This window comes from Budorcas taxicolor, chromosome 17, assembly GCF_023091745.1.
Source record: "Budorcas taxicolor isolate Tak-1 chromosome 17, Takin1.1, whole genome shotgun sequence".
Taxonomy (NCBI): Eukaryota; Metazoa; Chordata; class Mammalia; order Artiodactyla; family Bovidae; genus Budorcas; species Budorcas taxicolor.
The window spans coordinates 14,793,154-14,810,013 of NC_068926.1; the positions used below are offsets into that span (position 1 = coordinate 14,793,154).

The 16,860-nt window shown below is 41.7% G+C and overlaps 2 protein-coding genes across 2 annotated transcripts in view; one reads left to right on the forward strand and one right to left on the reverse strand.

The window, feature by feature from the left end:
* FREM3 (FRAS1 related extracellular matrix 3) overlaps positions 1-11,211 on the forward strand; it is a 101,731-nt gene extending 90,520 nt beyond the window's left edge. Inside the window, exons 7-8 of the mRNA XM_052655072.1 lie at positions 4,230-4,379; positions 10,970-11,211. Coding sequence (XP_052511032.1) covers positions 4,230-4,379; positions 10,970-11,211 — 392 coding nt within the window. The remainder of the gene's footprint in view (positions 1-4,229; positions 4,380-10,969) is intronic.
* A 4,101-nt stretch (positions 11,212-15,312) lies between these two features.
* The window catches only part of SMARCA5 (SWI/SNF related, matrix associated, actin dependent regulator of chromatin, subfamily a, member 5), a 35,527-nt gene continuing 33,979 nt past the window's right edge, over positions 15,313-16,860 (reverse strand). The window contains exon 24 of the mRNA XM_052654313.1: positions 15,313-16,571. Within this exon, the coding sequence (XP_052510273.1) occupies positions 16,506-16,571 (66 nt within the window). The 3' untranslated portion in view covers positions 15,313-16,505. The remainder of the gene's footprint in view (positions 16,572-16,860) is intronic.

The window sequence follows — 16,860 nt, forward strand, 5'->3', positions numbered from 1 at the left end:
TACAATATTGTAAAGTAATTAGCCTCCAATTAAAATAAATAAAATTTTTTAAAAAATTTTAAAAATTGGCCCCTATATTCTAAGGAGAGTCTAGAAAGTGAAGTCCTATCTAGTTAAAGTGGATCCAAGTTTCTGTAGGCTCTGATTTCTCCTTTCCTCTCAAAACTCATCCCCTCGTTCATGTACTCTCACCTTAAACGTTTCCAAGAAATGCCCTTTTTTATTCCTTCCCAAACCCGAGGCTTTGTCATGCTTCTGGGCCTTTCTTTTTCATATGAGCCACTTTGTTAGGGACATTCTTCCACTGTTCTCGTGGATCAATTCTCATTCATTCTTTGAGTCTAGCACAGTTATTTTCTTCCAAAACTCCTCCTTCTGAGCCTTGAGGTGGTCCCTTCTTTTGTCAGCGCACTCAGGGTCAGCTGATGGGCATCAGAGTGGCTGCCCCATAGTTAGAATACATAGAGGATGCTCAAAAGATGTCTGTTTAGCTGAACTGAAAAACATTAAACTTAACTTCATGAAACCAGATGTTAAAAACCTGATACTGACTCATCGGCATTGCTTCTTCCTTTTCTAAAGATCCAGAAACTGTTGAAATACACGGTTCCAGAGTTTTTCTAGTGATTAAGCTTTCCCTCTTGTCTCCAGAATCTATTTTGTCTTCCGAGATAACTGAGAAAACATCTCCCAGTCTTCCACCTCTCGGCCTCTCTCCTGTTCAGGGTGGTTTGGCAAAGTTTAACAACAGAGTGTCTGTGCCTTTCCCTGTAAGTCCTCTTTGGACCTTGGTATGAAATTTCTCTGAATCTGCACATTGAACTCATTTTTAAATGATGGTCATACCTCTCTCGAAAGTCTCCCTTTCTACTTTGTCATATTTCTTTCTCTTATTTCCATTTAAAGGTCATTTTCTTTTAAAGGAAAGAAAAACACAGCTATGGTTGTAGAATCCATTTAACGTAAGTGGTCAAAACATTCTACTCTCATAACTGCCCATGCATAAGAATCATTGCCAGCATCTCAATTTTTTAAACAGATCTTGAGTGACAACTACTTAGAGATACCACTGGGCTGCACAGAGCATCTCTTTCCTCTATTTGAACAAATCTCCTTATGCTCAGTATACAGAGCATCTCAGAAGAATTCAGTGCTTTTTCTTCTAAGTGACTCTGTCCTCTTACATCCTGTATCTTAAGGTATTCAGAGAAGCTTGATTCTTACTTTTTTTTTTTTCCTGAACAGTGACATAACTCAATTTTTTTTTTAATCTTACCTTTCTCCCTTCCCTAATACCACACAGAGGAAATTCTCTGCTAAATAAGCAGATCCATTAGTCTCAACTTTAAAAAAATATTATTTGTAGTAAGTTCAAAGTATATCAGAAGGAAATTAAAATTAGCCACTCGACACATTCTTGAATATAACACACCAACCAAACTGTTTCTAAGGGGATGTGGAATGTGGTCGCTGGTCTTGAGGTATTGGTAAGGCTCTGATAACACAGAACAATGTATAAGCGTGGCAGCTTTAACATTTTAACTCTTTAAAGAGGTGCTAAACCTCGAGACCACGATAAGGGTAAAGTGTGTCACCTATGGTGTGGAGGAAACTGGCTCTATCTGGAAAACCTCAGTGTAGGAGATATGCTGATTAGCTGCTCTGAAAAATGAGCAAACAAGAGGGAGTGCATTAGGATGAGGCAGTATCCCTAGGGTGTATCAAGCAAAGGATGCGGGAGGCTTGTCCTGGACCAGATGCGAGCCACCCTCGCAGAAGAGATTCAGAATGGACCCGTCTTAGGCCTTGTCCAATAGCGCCATCTAGACGGAGGAACAATCCCCACAGAAGCACCGCCAAATGCTGATACATGAGGAAGGATTGATGATCAGCCAGGATAGGGGTGCATTCTGAAAGGCCTTAGCACGCACATATCCTTATCAAAGGGATTGCAGATGAGAAGTACCCAGCCATGGGAATGAGAGATCTCCAAAGAACACACCAAAGTCCCCGTGAGAAACAGAATCTGCTCTCTTCCAAGCTTCTACGACCCAAGAGTGCAGTCACCATAAAACCCATCAAGATCTTGTCTGCTTCTCTTGTCCACCCTGTTTCCTGTCCAAGCTTAGAGGTATTCAAAACATCCGCCAGCAACAATGGGGAGGTGGAGTGAAACTTCTGAGTCAAAAAGAGAGGATGGGGACTTCACTGGTCTAAGTGGCTAAGACTTGGCGTGTTTCCAACGCTGGGGGTCTGGTCTCCACCCCTGGTCAGGGAACTAGATCCCACCTGCAGCAACTGAAGATCCTGCTTGCCACAACCAAGACCCGGTGCAGCCAAAAACAGAAATAAAAATGTTTAAGAGAGAATGACCTCCCCACACCCTTTTCTGAGTGCAGACCCCCACCTGTGATGCATCTGAGGACAGCAAATAGCAAGAATGACCCATCACTGCAACTAGTGAGCTGTGCAAAGTGTCAGGGGAGCACAGGATGAGGAACAGCTTCCCCCTTAAGGGCATATATATGGCCTCCCGGGGCTTCCCAGGTGATGCTAGGGTTAAAGAACCTGACGGCCAGCGCAGGAGACATAAGAGACACGGGTTCGATCCCTGGGTCAGGAAGAGAGCATGGCAACCCAATCCAGTATTCTTGCCTGGAGAATCCCTTGGATCGAGGAGCCTGCAGGCTACACAGTCCATAGGACTGCAAAGAGTCGGGCACGACTGAGCGACTTAGCCTGCAGGCACGCACATGACCTCCCAGAGCAGGTTACTCAGTCAAAGTCTTACGAAAGGAGTGTGTGAAGTTAACATGTTGAGGAGGGAGTTTCAGCTCCGAGGACATCACCAGTGAAGATGGAGGCCCTGACCACGTGCTGTGCTGGCTGCCTGGAGAGCTGTTCTGTGTAACAGGCACACATGGCACAGGGTCAGGAATGGTACGTGAAGACTCCAGAAAGAACAGACGCTAGTCAGATTATGAGAGCTCTGGCACACTACCGTGAAACGTTTGGTAAAACTCTCTGCAGCATGAAGAGATCTGCCAAAATACATCCTGGGCACATACTGTTTATTACAGTGGATTTCTACCTTCCAAAATCCAAATTCCATTCTGATATGCTTCTGTGTTGTATTGTACTTGCCAAGGTTTCATCTCTGTGGTGCTGATTTACCGTTTTCCATTTACCAGCTCAGTGGCCATGCCTCTGTGGTGAAGCTGCTGCCTGGTATGGATATCTTTTTGCCTCTGAATGTCACAGTCTGAGGAAAAGCATTCGTTTCTGACTTTTATCATGTCAAGTGTAACAGCTGAAACTTGGATAAGCTTTGAAGAGTCATAGGCTGCTTTTTAGAACTGAGAGAACTGGAAGTGGACGAGCATGTCTGCTTGGACAAGTCTTGACTTGTCAGATTTCCCCCCAATTAGATGCATTCCTCTCTTCCCCCTGCTTTCAGGCTTCCCTGGCGGCTCAGATGGTAAAGAATCTGCCTGCAATTCAGGAGACCTGGGTTTGATCCCTGGGTGGGAAAGATCCCCTGGAGAGAGAAATGGCTACCCACTCCAGTACTCTTGCCTGGAGAATTCCCACAGACAGAGGAGCCTGGTGGGCCACAGCCCATGGGGTCACACAGAGCCGGCCATGACTCGGCAACTAACACAGTCACTTTCACCTGCTCTCAGAGTCTGATCCCCACCCTGGCTGCCCTCAGCCTTCTATTCTAGGGGACCCCTTTTTTTGCCTCTGGGGGAAGCAGTTCAGGAATAGAATTTCTGTCTTTGTGACAAACAAAGGTGCAGCAGCAGATGTTGAGTTCAGACCCCTGGCTGGACTGTGCCTCAACATGAAGGGCCCTTCTCCCTTGAGAAAAAAAGCCTCCCTAGTTCCCCACCATCTTTTCCCAAACGATAGCTGGCTTGCCGGAGTTACAGCTAGCTGACCAGTTTTCCCCAATTGGGAAAATTCTTTGCACAACAGATCTCTCTTAAAGGAGGAAAATGAATAGAATTCTGATTTTCTCTCACTTGCCCTTCCTGGAATCTAAGCCATCATGGCATAAGACTCCTCCTTGATGTGGTCATTTGTGTGTTTTGCCTGTTTCCTCTCGAGCCCATGGGACCTGCCAAGTCTGGTGACGGAGACAAACGCCCAGGCTCCTGTGGGGCCAGAGGAAATGAGGGTCCTGGGAGGCAGCAGCATTCTTAATCTGTCCCTTCCTGTCTCCCCAGAGCCTGCCCTGCACTTTGGAGATGCTGAATATCACGTTGAGGAAAGTGCTGGCTCCGTGGAGGTTTGCGTCCGGAGGACAGGCACGGATCTTTCCCAAGCATCCTCTGTCACCGTGCGCTCCAAGAGAACAGAGCCGGCCTCAGCAGAAGGTGAGCAGCCCATTTTTAAAATGTGTCACCATCCTGACATTCATATAGGGTGAGGTCTAGTCTGTTCAAGTGTAGCTTGCCAAGTCTTTGTGGAGAGGCTCTGATTTAAATTTTCTCCTCCCTGGCTGTATAGAGTGACTTCTGCTGTTTACGGAAAAGACGGAATATTCGAGTAGCGGCCTTATGATTTGTTGATTCGTTCATTAACTGCTTAGGAACGTGAAGTCGCTCAGTTGTGTCCAACTCTTTGCGACTCTATGGACTATAGCCTACCAGGCTCCTCCGTCTATGGGATTTTCCAGGCAAGCATACTAGAGCGGGTTGCCATTTCCTTCTCCAGGAGATCTTCCCTACCCACGGATTGAACTCGGGTCTCTTGCATTGTAGGCAGATGCTTTACCGTCTGAGCCACCAAGGAAGTCCCATTAACTGCTTGCTTGGGTCCAAATTAACCTTCTGAAGTTAAGAATATTCACTGTGACAACCTAGGGGGGAAGGTAGAATGGGGTGGGAAGTGGAGGGGGACTCAAGAGGGAGGGGACAGAAGGATATCCATGTTGATGTACTGGCATATACCAACACAATATTGTGAAGAAATTACATGCCAATTAAAAATAAATACATTTTTTTAAAAAGGAATATTTGTAGGACTTCCCTGGTGACCCAGCAGATAAGAACCCACCTGCCAGGGCAGGGGACATGGGTTCCATCTCTGGGCCGGGGAGACTGCATACGCTGCGGCGCAGCTAAGCCCGTGCGCCATGTCTACCAAGCCCACGTGCCCTGGAGCCCGCGCTCCCCAGCGAGAGGACCCACACAGCGAGCAGCCCGTTCCCTGCAACTAGAGAAAGCTCGCGCAGAGTGACAAGGGCCAAAATAATTAACTAATTTAAAAAAGAATATTTGTAGAGACTTGAAGCTGCTCATAAATACTATGTCATACCAAAGTGTACCTGAGATGACTGAGCAGGTATTCCAGCTCCTGGGAGAATCCAGGCACCTACTGGCCCCCTGGGAGGGTAGGAGGCTCTCACTTCTGACTCTCCAGCATTTTCCTTGGCTTCAATCAGCATGGTCTCACATCCCACTCCCCTTTGCCTTTCTTGATGTGGACAAGCAAAACCTGGCTGGCAGTTTAGTTAAATGGTTCTGAACATCACTTTCTCTGTGTTGAAGCTGTCAGCTGCTGGTAAAACCAAAACAAATAAAGAAAAACACACACACACAGTAGGATTCAGGAAGAGAAAGGGAAATTTCCATCTGCATTGAAACCCACATTTGTTTCATTGCTAAACAGGGACCTTAATCTCCTGGGATGTGACAGGCAGCGTAATTCAGGATTAGTATCGTACAGTCCAAGACACATGAGGATATGCTAAGGTAGAAACCAAGTAAAAGCACAAATCTTGCGAATAAAACTCAGCAATCTGAAAACCTACAGGAACTGACAGGACATGAAGAGAAAATGTATTTATGAAAATGTGCACCCGGATTCAACATGTACCCAAGAAACAGTTAAGGAAACTGAAGACAGCTTGCTCTTGGGAGAATTACCATATTATAACACGTCAGTGAATATGTCCCATCATACTGTACATGACACCAGTGGTACTCCTTCTGAGTTCTTTTGTTGTCTTGCTTTTTTTTCTTTTTGGCTTTTCTTTCTTCCCTCCTTTTTTGCTTAATTTTCAGGCCAGGCTCTTTCTCACTCTCTATATATTTGTGAAGCCAAAAGTGTATAGACCAGTTGGCTCCTTGGACTCTTTTTATGGTTGGGGAAAAGAATTAAAATTTATTTAGGTGGAGAAAGCGGGACGTTCGGCTTGTGAGTGGGAACTTCTCGGTCGCGCACAGAGAAAGAATGCTTTAAAAATGGGTGATGTTGAGAAGGGCAAGAAGATTTTTGTTCAGAAGTGTGCCCAGTGCCATACTGTGGAAAAGGGAGGTGAGCACAAGGCTGGGCCAAACCTCCATGGTCTGTTTGGATGAAAGACGGGTCAGGCTGCTGGATTCTCTTACACAGATGCCAATAAGAACAAAGGTTTCACCTGGGGAGAGGAGGCGCTGATGGAGTACTTGGAGAATCCCAAGAAGTACATCCCTGGAACCAAGATGATCTTTGCTGGCATTAAGAAGGGAGAGAGGGAGGACTTGATAGCTTATCCCAAAAATCTACCAATGAGTAATAGTTGGCCACTGCCTTATTTATTATGAAACAGAAGTGTCTCATGACTTTTTATGTGTACCTGCTGGCAACGGAATGAAACACCAACACTGCAGAGTGGTTTAGATCTTTATATTTTAACACTTGCTTCTTACAGCTGCTTTATTTTATATCCCTTGCACAACAACCTACAGGGCAAGCTGCCAAGCACTATGATTCAGAGACTATGCAGTGCGCAGGCGCAGGGCGAGATAACCTTTACCTTGACTTATTTACTGCAGCTAAGACTTTGTTTTGGGGAACTTCCTTATCAACTTAGAATCCGTTTTGTCCCAGGGTCTGTTCCTTTTGAGGAATCAGAGAAACATCCTTGTGTGCAAGAAATGTTCTTTTCCCATGGGAACAAACAGGATTCTTAGCTGAACATCTCGTTTGCAAGAACGTTCAGCCGTGGTTGAGAGTCTCGTTTGCAAGCACTTCTCAACCTTCTTTATACCTTGTTCCCTACAGTACCATATTTAAATTGATCTCATACACTAGAATTCAGATCATGAACAGCTGATGGAATAATTCTGTTGGACAGTCCTGATTTAAATAAGATTGGTTTGTGGCTAAACGAATACAGTCAGCTTTTTTAATTTTGATAGTAATTACGGTTCAACAAGTACTATCACTTTTCCCTTTCTAGAGAGATGATTGAACTTGAATAAGGAATATTAAACTTTTCAGGGAGATGGTGCATTCCTTCTCAAAACCTATGAGAGACTGGCTTTATATTTAGATTTCTATAACTGGTTATATGGAACAACAGACTGGGTCCAAATAGGAAAAGGAGTGCGTCAAGGCTGTATAGTGTCACCCTGCTTATTTAACTTATACGCAGAGTACATCATGAGAAACACTGGGCTGGAAGAAACACAAGCTGGAATCAAGATTGCCGGGAGAAATATCCATCACCTCAGATATGCAGATGACACCACCCTTATGGCAGAAAGTGAAGAGGAGCTAAAAAGCCTCTTGATGAAAGTGAAAGAGGAGAGTGACAAAGTTGGCTTAAAGCTCAACATTCAGAAAACAAAGATCATGGCATCCAGTCCCATCACTCCGTGGGAAATAGATGGGGGAACAGTGGGAACAGTGTCAGACTTTAGTTTTTTGGGCTCCAAAATCACTGCAGATGGTGATTGCAGCCATGAAATTAAAAGATGCTTACTCCTTGGAAGGAAAGTTATGACCAACCTAGATAGCATATTCAAAAGCAGAGACATTACTTTGACAACTAAGGTCCGTCTAGTCAAGGCTATGGTTTTTCCTGTGGTCATGTATGGATGTGAAAGTTGGACTGTGAAGAGGCTGAGCGCCAAAGAATTGATGCTTTTGAACTGTGGTGTTGGAGATGACTCTTGAGAGTCCCTTGGACTGCAAGAAGATCCAACCAGTCCATTCTGAAGGAGATCAACCCTGGGATTTCTTTGGAAGGAATGATACTAAAGCTGAAACTCCAGTACTTTGGCCACCTCATGCAAAGAGTTTACTCATTGGAAAAGACTCTGATGCTGGGAGGGATTGGGGGCCGGAGGAAAAGGGGACGACAGAGGATGAGATGGCTGGATGGCATCACTGACTTGATGGACACGAGTCTGGGTGAACTCCAGGAGTTGGTGATGAACAGGGAGGCCTGGCGTGCTGCAATTCATGGGGTTGCAGAGAGTCGGACACGACTGAGTGACTGAACTGAACTGGTTATATTAATATATTTAAATACTGAAAAGGTCCCTTCACTGTCTCATAGAACAGAGGAGGATTCACGTGTGCTTCAAGTTGTGTTCATTAGCCTGTTAAGGCAAGGACTGAAAATCACTGACAAAGTCCACTTTATGCTAATTTAATTAAAATTCTCTGTCTAAAATTTAGCCTTTTACCTAATGAAAGGCATTTTAGTGTGGTTTATGTATAGCATCAAATAAAGAGTATTTAGCACCTCAAAAAAATTTTTTATTTAGGTGAACTCCTTTTCATACCAATAATGACCCTCTGCTAGCCCTCAGGGAGGGATGGACAGATAGAAGTGATCTATGCTTGAGGTCATGACTCATGGGTTTGAACAGGAGCTATGCAGAGGTAACAGTTTAGACTTGATAATCTCTAGAGTCTAGAAAACACTTGCCATCTGCTCAGGTTGGTGAATTAACAATAATAATGATGTACCCATGTGTACATCATTATTTATGACATAAAAATTATAATTTCTATGTACTGAATGCTTGCTATTTGACAGACTCTGTGCTAGCATCCTTGCTGTATTATCTCTTATCTTCACAACAACTTTGGAAAACAGCAATAATCTTCTCCATTTTGATGTTAAAGAAATTGAGACTCAAACAACGAAATAGTTTATACAAGTAAACAGCAGAATTAACATGTGAACCCAGACTCATAAGATCCCAAATCCCCTTTCCTTTACTCTCCTGCCTTGGTGCTTTTCCAACATCAGCTTATTTTTTTCATAATGTAATTATCTCAAACCTACAGAAAAAAAAAAAAAAAAGAAAAGAAAAACACTTAGTTTTTATGGAACCATTGAGAGCAGGTTGCCCATAAATCTGGAACCATCTCTTCAAAAATGTGGAGGCCAACTCCTATAGAGACATTCTCCTGTGTACCCACAATACAAGCTTGAAATCAGGGTACTGATACATGACTATACTCTCATCTTCAGACCTCATTCAAATTCTACCAGCTGTCCCCCAGATCACTCTTAAAGCGAAAAAGCTCAGTTCAAAATCGCATTCTATGTAGTACCGTGTCATTTGGTTTTGTATACCATCTGGACAGTTTCTGGGCTTTCTTTGAATTTCATGACTTATATTTTTCAAGATTATAAACCAGGGGGAGGGATAAATTAGGAGTTTGGGATTAACAGATGGACACTACTATATATAAAAATAGGTTATCAACAAGGACCTACCGTATAGCACAAAGAATTGTACTTAATAGTCTTGAAATAACCTAAATGGGAGAAGACTTTGAGAGCGAATAGATATGCATATATGTGTAACTGAAATGTCCTGCTGTACACCTGAAATGAACACAGCACTGTCAATCAACTAGGGGGCTTCCCTGGGAGCTCAGACGGTAAGGAGTCTACCTGCATTGCAGGAGACCTGGGTTCGATCCTTGGGTCAGGAAGATCCCCTGGAGAAAGGAATGGCAACCACTCCAGTAGTCTTGCCTGGAGAATCCCATGGACAGAAGAGTCAGGTGGGCTGCTGTAACCCACCCAGCTCCTCTGTCCATGGGGTCACAGAGTCAGACACAACTATACTATACTCCAATATAAAATAAAAATGTTAAAGAAATATTACAAATTAGTTTTGTAAAATACCCACCAGGTTGGGCTTGTCTGATTTTCCTCATAATTAGATTCAGGCTCTGCATCTTCAGAACGAATATCACAGAAATGGTACTGCCTTTTCACTGCCTTCTAGCCAATGGGACACAACTGCAACTTATCTCGCTGTTGGTGATATTAACTTTGTTCACTTGGTTAAGCTGCTATGTGCCAGGTTTCTTTACTATGAAGTTACTTTTCTTCCTTTGTAATTAAGAAGTCTTTTTGTGTTAGTTGCTCAGTTGCATCCAATTCTTTGCAGCCGCATGGACCTGCCAGGCTCTTCTGTACATGCGATTCTCTGGGCAAGAATTCTGGAGTGGGTTGCCATTCCCTTCTCCAGGGGATCTTCCCAACCCAGGGATCAAACCCAGGTCTCCCACATTGCAGGCAGATTTTTTACCATCTGAGGTAGCCCCCAAGAAGTCTTTTATGGGGAGATAATGAGACAACATAAATATTCTATTCTTCCACTTATTTACATACATTACTCAGGGTTTCTTGTTCTGTTCTCTTTGATTATAATTTGTCATGACATTGGATGACTTTTTAAATAAATAGCAAAGAAGTGATACAATGAGGTGAGCCAGCTTACAAAATTATTAATAATTGAGAAAATGGCAGGAACTTCATGGCTCAGTAAAACTGAGCAGAATATTCTAAGATTAAACTAGATGTCCGGGAAACGTGAATGATTGAAACCTGGTCAAAACGATCGTGGTCTTAACAGTTCCAAATAGAAAAGGGAAATGCCTTCATTAAAACTGAAGTTGCCTTGAGAGCCTTCAGTGTATCGGTGGGATTTTTGTGGAAGTGCTTGGAAGCATTGGTGGGGATCGCACGTGGTGACGGATGTGTGGTGGTTGTGGCATTTTGTGGAACGTGGAAATTACCCCTTTCTGAGGATCGAGCCAAAGTATGAGTTTGAAGGTGGCATATACACAGGGAAATGCTAAGGACCAGCCGTCTTTCTCTGAAGGGAAACTGCAGGTAGTGACTCCTGCCTCTTACTCTTGGCCTTTTCTTTCCCACTAGCTGGATTAGATTACATTGGCGTCAGCCAAAAACTGAACTTTGCTCCAGGAGTACCTGTTCAGATGTTCCGAGTGACAATCCTTGCTGACCTGGGACAGCCCATCTTTGAGGGTTCAGAGCGGTTTGAATTACTTCTTCAGATGCCGCTGGGTGCAGCACTTGGAGAACCCAATAAAACCACCATTTTCATCAATGACACCGTCACTGACTGTAAGCAGAGTGCTTGTCCTCCTTTTGGTTGAAAGACTTTAAAGGAGAGGAAGCAGCCAAAACAGTTCTCCTAACAAGTTTCCGGATCGCTGCAACCCTGGTATATCAATGGTATTGTATTGTCATTGGTGTTACATACATTCTGGTGATATGTGCAAGTGTAGTTTATGCAACTGTATGAAAATATAAAGAGGAAGAATAAGCCTAGAAAGGATTGTTAGACTGTGCTCTGCTTTTTCCTTTTACTTTGTCACCAAGGCCTATGAAACCCAGTCGTCAATTAAGTCAACAGTCAAGAACAAAAGGCTCAACCTTTCTTTGTCCACTGATGCTGGACAAGCAGATTCCAACTACAGTGATGCCTTCATCCTCTTCCCGTTTTTCAGGTTATAGTGCCCCTTAGCACTCGTTCCTGACTCTCTCTCCAGATACAGGAGCTGATAAAAATAAGGGCACTCATACTCAGCATATCACCCTGAACCATTCTAAAAAAGCCAGACTTCCAGACTGCTTCCCAGGTGGTGCAGCTCATTAGCAAACAGGAATGGAAACTGGAGGTTTGGATCCTTCAGGCAGCACCATGTCCATTTGTGGGGTGCATCTGGGCTCCTGCTCTTGAGCTGCCTCGTGTTACTGGCCTCCCTTCTACTCAGACGTAAGCCACAGAAAATGACTTATCTGTAAGCTGCTCTAACAGCAACCAGACAGGAACTCCACTTGGTAGCTTCGGCAGCTCTCAGAAGTCAGTGCACACTGTGTTGCAATGTGAAAGGTCTTCTCTCCAAGTTTACCTTGACCATCCCTAGAAGGACATACTGTTGTCTATGCATCAACATGGGGACGTTTCTGACTTCAAACCAGATCAATCATGTCTCCAAAGTGAAAATACACCAGAAAAATGTGCTGTGAATAATTTTCCATGTAAAAAAAAAAATGGTCCCTTCTGTGAAAGATGACACAATCAACCAAAATCATCCTGTCACCAAGTCCAGCTGACCACTGTCAATCCATCACATCATCCCTATAAGGAGAGGTGTTTATTGCTCTACCAATGAACATCTCATCTTCACTATAAAAATGAGAAGACTCAGCCATCATTCATTTAATGACCCATACACTCAGCATGCCGCCTTTTATAGTTTCATAACTGGATTTATAAAATTGAGTAGAAAAAAGCAAGTCACAATCCAAAGTTACGTAACATTTGTTCCATGTAAAGGAAAGGGAAACCAGCAAGTATAGGGAAAGGTACTAAGCCGGTGCATCTCAAACTTCGTTAAGTATCACCGGGAGGGCTTGAGACAGAAATGCAAAGCCTCCCCACCAGATTTCAGTTCAGTAAAATGGAGGACGATCTGATCATCTGTAATTTTAACAAGCTCCCAGGTGGTGCCACTGCTGCTGTTCCTCCAACCACACAACGGTCCCAAAGTAAGAGGCAATGATTTTGATGCTAGTACATGACAACTCACCAGAAAAATCTAAAATTATCTGCAGATCCAAAATTCAACATAAAAGCATTTTCGGGTTTCCCAGGGGGTGCTGAGGAACCCACCTGCCACTGCAGGAGACATGAAGATGTGGGTTCGATCCCTGGGTCAGGAAGATCCCCTGAAGGGCATGGCAACTCACTCCAGTATTCATGCCTAGAGAATCCCAGACAGAGGAACCTGGCAAGCTACAGTTCAGAGGGTTGCAGTCAGGCACGACTGAAGCGACTTAGCACACTCTGAAATAATATTGATCTTCCTCACCTAAACTAAAAAATGTTACCCTGTTGCTGTTAATCTTCATGTTAATATGAAGATACTATTGAGGTTTCATTATTTTGCTTTGGTAAAATGCATTTAAAGCAGTCCTTTTCAAATTGTCCTGTGCATGAGATACCTTTGAGCATCTTATTAAAATGCAGATTCTAGAGCAGCAGATCTGACATGAGGCCTTCGATTCTGCATTTCTAACAAGCTCCCATGTGAAGGTTTTAGTCTATCACTGAAAATACAAAGATGACTATGTTCTTCGTTTTCAAAATACATTCAGGCTGATACATTTTTCCAAGTGAAGCTTGCAGTACTGATACCTGAGACACAAGCAGAAGAGTGGCTTCAGAGAGAGGTATTCGTGGTGAGGATAGCAGAAAGCTAACCTGATTGCTTCTGCTGTCAAGGTTCACCAATGTTCAGAGTGACTGCCTAAACATACGCAGTACTTTAAACTTACACAAATCCATGTGTGAGGGCCATGCTGTATTCTGGCTTCAGACAGACTGAGATAGGTTCAGTTCAGTTCAGTCGCGTCTGACTCTTTGCAACCCCATGAATTGCAGCACGCATATTATGCTATTATTTTTACAAAGAGCTGTGAAAGTCGCTCACTCGTGTCCGACTCTTTGTGACCCCATGAACTTTACAGTCCATGGAATTCTCCAGGCCAGAATACTGGAGTGGGTAGCCTTTCCCTTCTCCAAGAGGTCTTCCCAACCCAGGGATCGAACCCAGGTCTCCCACATTGCAGGCAGATTCTTTACCAGCTGCTGCACCTGCCTTTAAAATGGTTACAGGAACCAGGATAACTGTGTTCTATGCCTGAAACAAGTGCATTATTTTGGACTTCATTGTCTCTTCATACTTTTCCCAATTTGAACCTGCCTGTCCACTGAGTTAATTCCCCCAGGGAAAGTGACAGAACAGTGTCCACCAGTGTTAAGGACTGGTGGTTTCTCAGAAATGGGATTTATGTATGTTCCTTAAAATGTTACTACAACTGAATTTATCCACAACACTAAGGACACGTGAATCTTTAACAATTTTTTAAAAACACATGTACCCAGTCAAATATTATAAAGCATAATCACATTTGAAATAATTACTTAAAACCAACAAATTGGTATTAGCTGGTTTAATATTAACATAGTGACCCTTTTTATTGTCTATCATGTACCTGTCACATTTGACACTGAATGTTCCACGAAGACCAACATTTAGATATCTATCCATAAATGCCACTACCCTAAATTAGGGTACTGAGTTCAGATTAACACATTATAATGAGTATATGTAAGCCCTGCAATAAAATTAAAGCACACACTTTAAGTCTACTATATGAATTTGAAATTTGAAAAATTTGCTATTGGAAAATTTTCCATTTTTTCTCCAAGGTTACATTAATATTTAAAATACTGAAGTTGAAATGATAGCATTAGTTTTACTGGACACCTTCCCAATAAAATATAATCTTCCCAACAGAGTAATACATAATTATCTATTAAATGAAATAATCTAACAACTGACTGAGACCCTGTGGTCACCTAGGTAAACACCCAGCCTCTTCTAAGCTGGCTTTAGGACCATTCATTCCACCCACTTAAACTTTCTATTCCTCAACTGTAAATTGAGGAAATCAAATGGGTTCCAATTTTGAGTCTACTCTACCACCAATTCCTGTTTTAAAATAGTTGGTTGGGCTTAAGTCATCATTTTTCCTGAACGAGCAGTATAAATAAAAACTTGGCTTTATTCTAGATGAACGTGCAACAGTGATAACCTAACTGACCTGTGATCCACAATGCTAAATTTTGATAAATTGTTTCTTTTCATGCCTTTTTCAAGTGTCAATTTACACATGTATGTCCCAGTGTCCCTGAGTTCTGAAGGACTATTAGGCTGTTTTTGACTTGAAAACACTTATGTGATCTCTGTAAAGTCTTCTTCAACCTTGTATTTTCCCATTTCTTTCAAAATAAGGCCACCACTCTTAATAGCTTTTACATGGAAGAGTAACCATTCCTCAATTTTGCATACATTAGATCCGTAATTGAACCCAAGGTGACAAGTCAATGGGGGGCGGGGTCACAAAACACATTCAAATCACTCCACAAACTGCTATAATAAGCACTGCATTTTGCTTGACACCGATGGCAACAATCCCACTTTTTAGAAGTAAGCAGTATTAGTAATATTATAGAAACCAGCATTATACATAGAAATCTCAATTATGTGTGGGCTGATAAAAGCAACTGATATGGGGAGGAAATCTAAGGAAAAAAGATAGTATCCTAAGGGAAAAAAGTGAATAAAAATCAAATGAGAAAAGAAAATTAAAGAAATGGAAAGAAAAGACCACTTAAGGATTATAAAAGTTATATTTATTCACGATGCTACATTTATTGCATTCCCTTAGAAAAATGGAGAACTATTTATGTACCCAATTTGCACATATAAAACTTTATACAAATTATGTGTAGCACATAAAGGCCTCTGGTACAGCTAAAATCCTGACACTACAATTTGGGTAATCCTGCTTCAGGGTCTCCAGTTTATCAAGTCTGTCCATAGAAAATAAAAACTGGAATTAAGTCATTCTTGCTGTTCACACTTAGAAATTATTTTAAATATAATAAAATAAAATTTTCAATTACTCTAAAACCCAAAAAAGGTTAAACCCGAAGGGGATACATTTTGTTACCAATTTCAATTCAACAGTATGACAAATTGACACCTTATTTTGGCTGGGTCTTTTGAAAAAAAGAAAAAAATCATCTTAAGTTTTGACATTATCTTTCCAAGTTGTGGCTGGTTCAGAAGTAATTTGTCAAAAATATTTACCAAACAATTAAAAATAATAATAATAATATCCTTTTACAAAATGGTACAATAACACCTTAAGGAACCAGAAAATACTAAATGTCTTTGGCTATACAACTAAAAGGCCATTCTTCCAAACAGAATAGGGCATATTCATCACCTCAGAACTATAGAAACAGCGCAACAGAAATATGCATAGAACTTAATGAGAATTTGTCTTGCCTTTTTTTCCCATTCTACCCATATAATAAGCAAGGAGAATGCAATGTACATAATCTTCCTGGATGAAACTCAATAGCACTACAAAGATACCCAAACTTCTGCAAAGGCAAAGTGAATTAAAACAATTACACAACTAAGTGAAGACTGAAGGGACAAGTGTTATCTGCAATTTTCTTTAACTTGTTTGCTTCCTTTTAAGCGTCACAGGTATAGAAATTATAGCTCATAAACAAAGTCACGATCCTCACAAATGGAACTATAATAGAAAAATAAATCAAATGAAACATTTATTAATAAATGAAGCCTATTTTATTACTTCAAGTGTTAATGATAAAAAAATTTCAGCACAGCTGTTGCATTTAAAAAAGTGAAACTACATACTATGTCTCTAGCTCGGTAAACAGATGAACCTGATGTCGTTGAATGACATAACAACTGAGCATTGTACAGTACATCTTATGAAGACCCGTAAATTAAAGAACTACCGGTTTAACGTTAGTGATTATTAAACAAATATGTATTCATAGTTTCAGCTTCTTTTTTCTTCCTCGGCCATCAGGTGCTCCATCCATTTTACGTTTCTGTGTCTAGAAACAAACAGAAGGGTTTCCTTCATCACAAGAGTAATATTAACATGAAATATACTGGAAGATACATGATAGCACTTTACTAATAACTGCCACCTGGTAACAGGTATTAATTCTCTTAACCCAAAGAACCTTAATTCTCTAAGTAATCTTATCTACGTATTTTAATAACACAAAGAATTTACTGCTATTAATGAAGTAATGAGTAATTCACAACTAACAGTAAGTCAACACACCAAACACATGCTTTGTATTTAAAAGAGCAGTAATGAGAAATACTTGGTGAGGT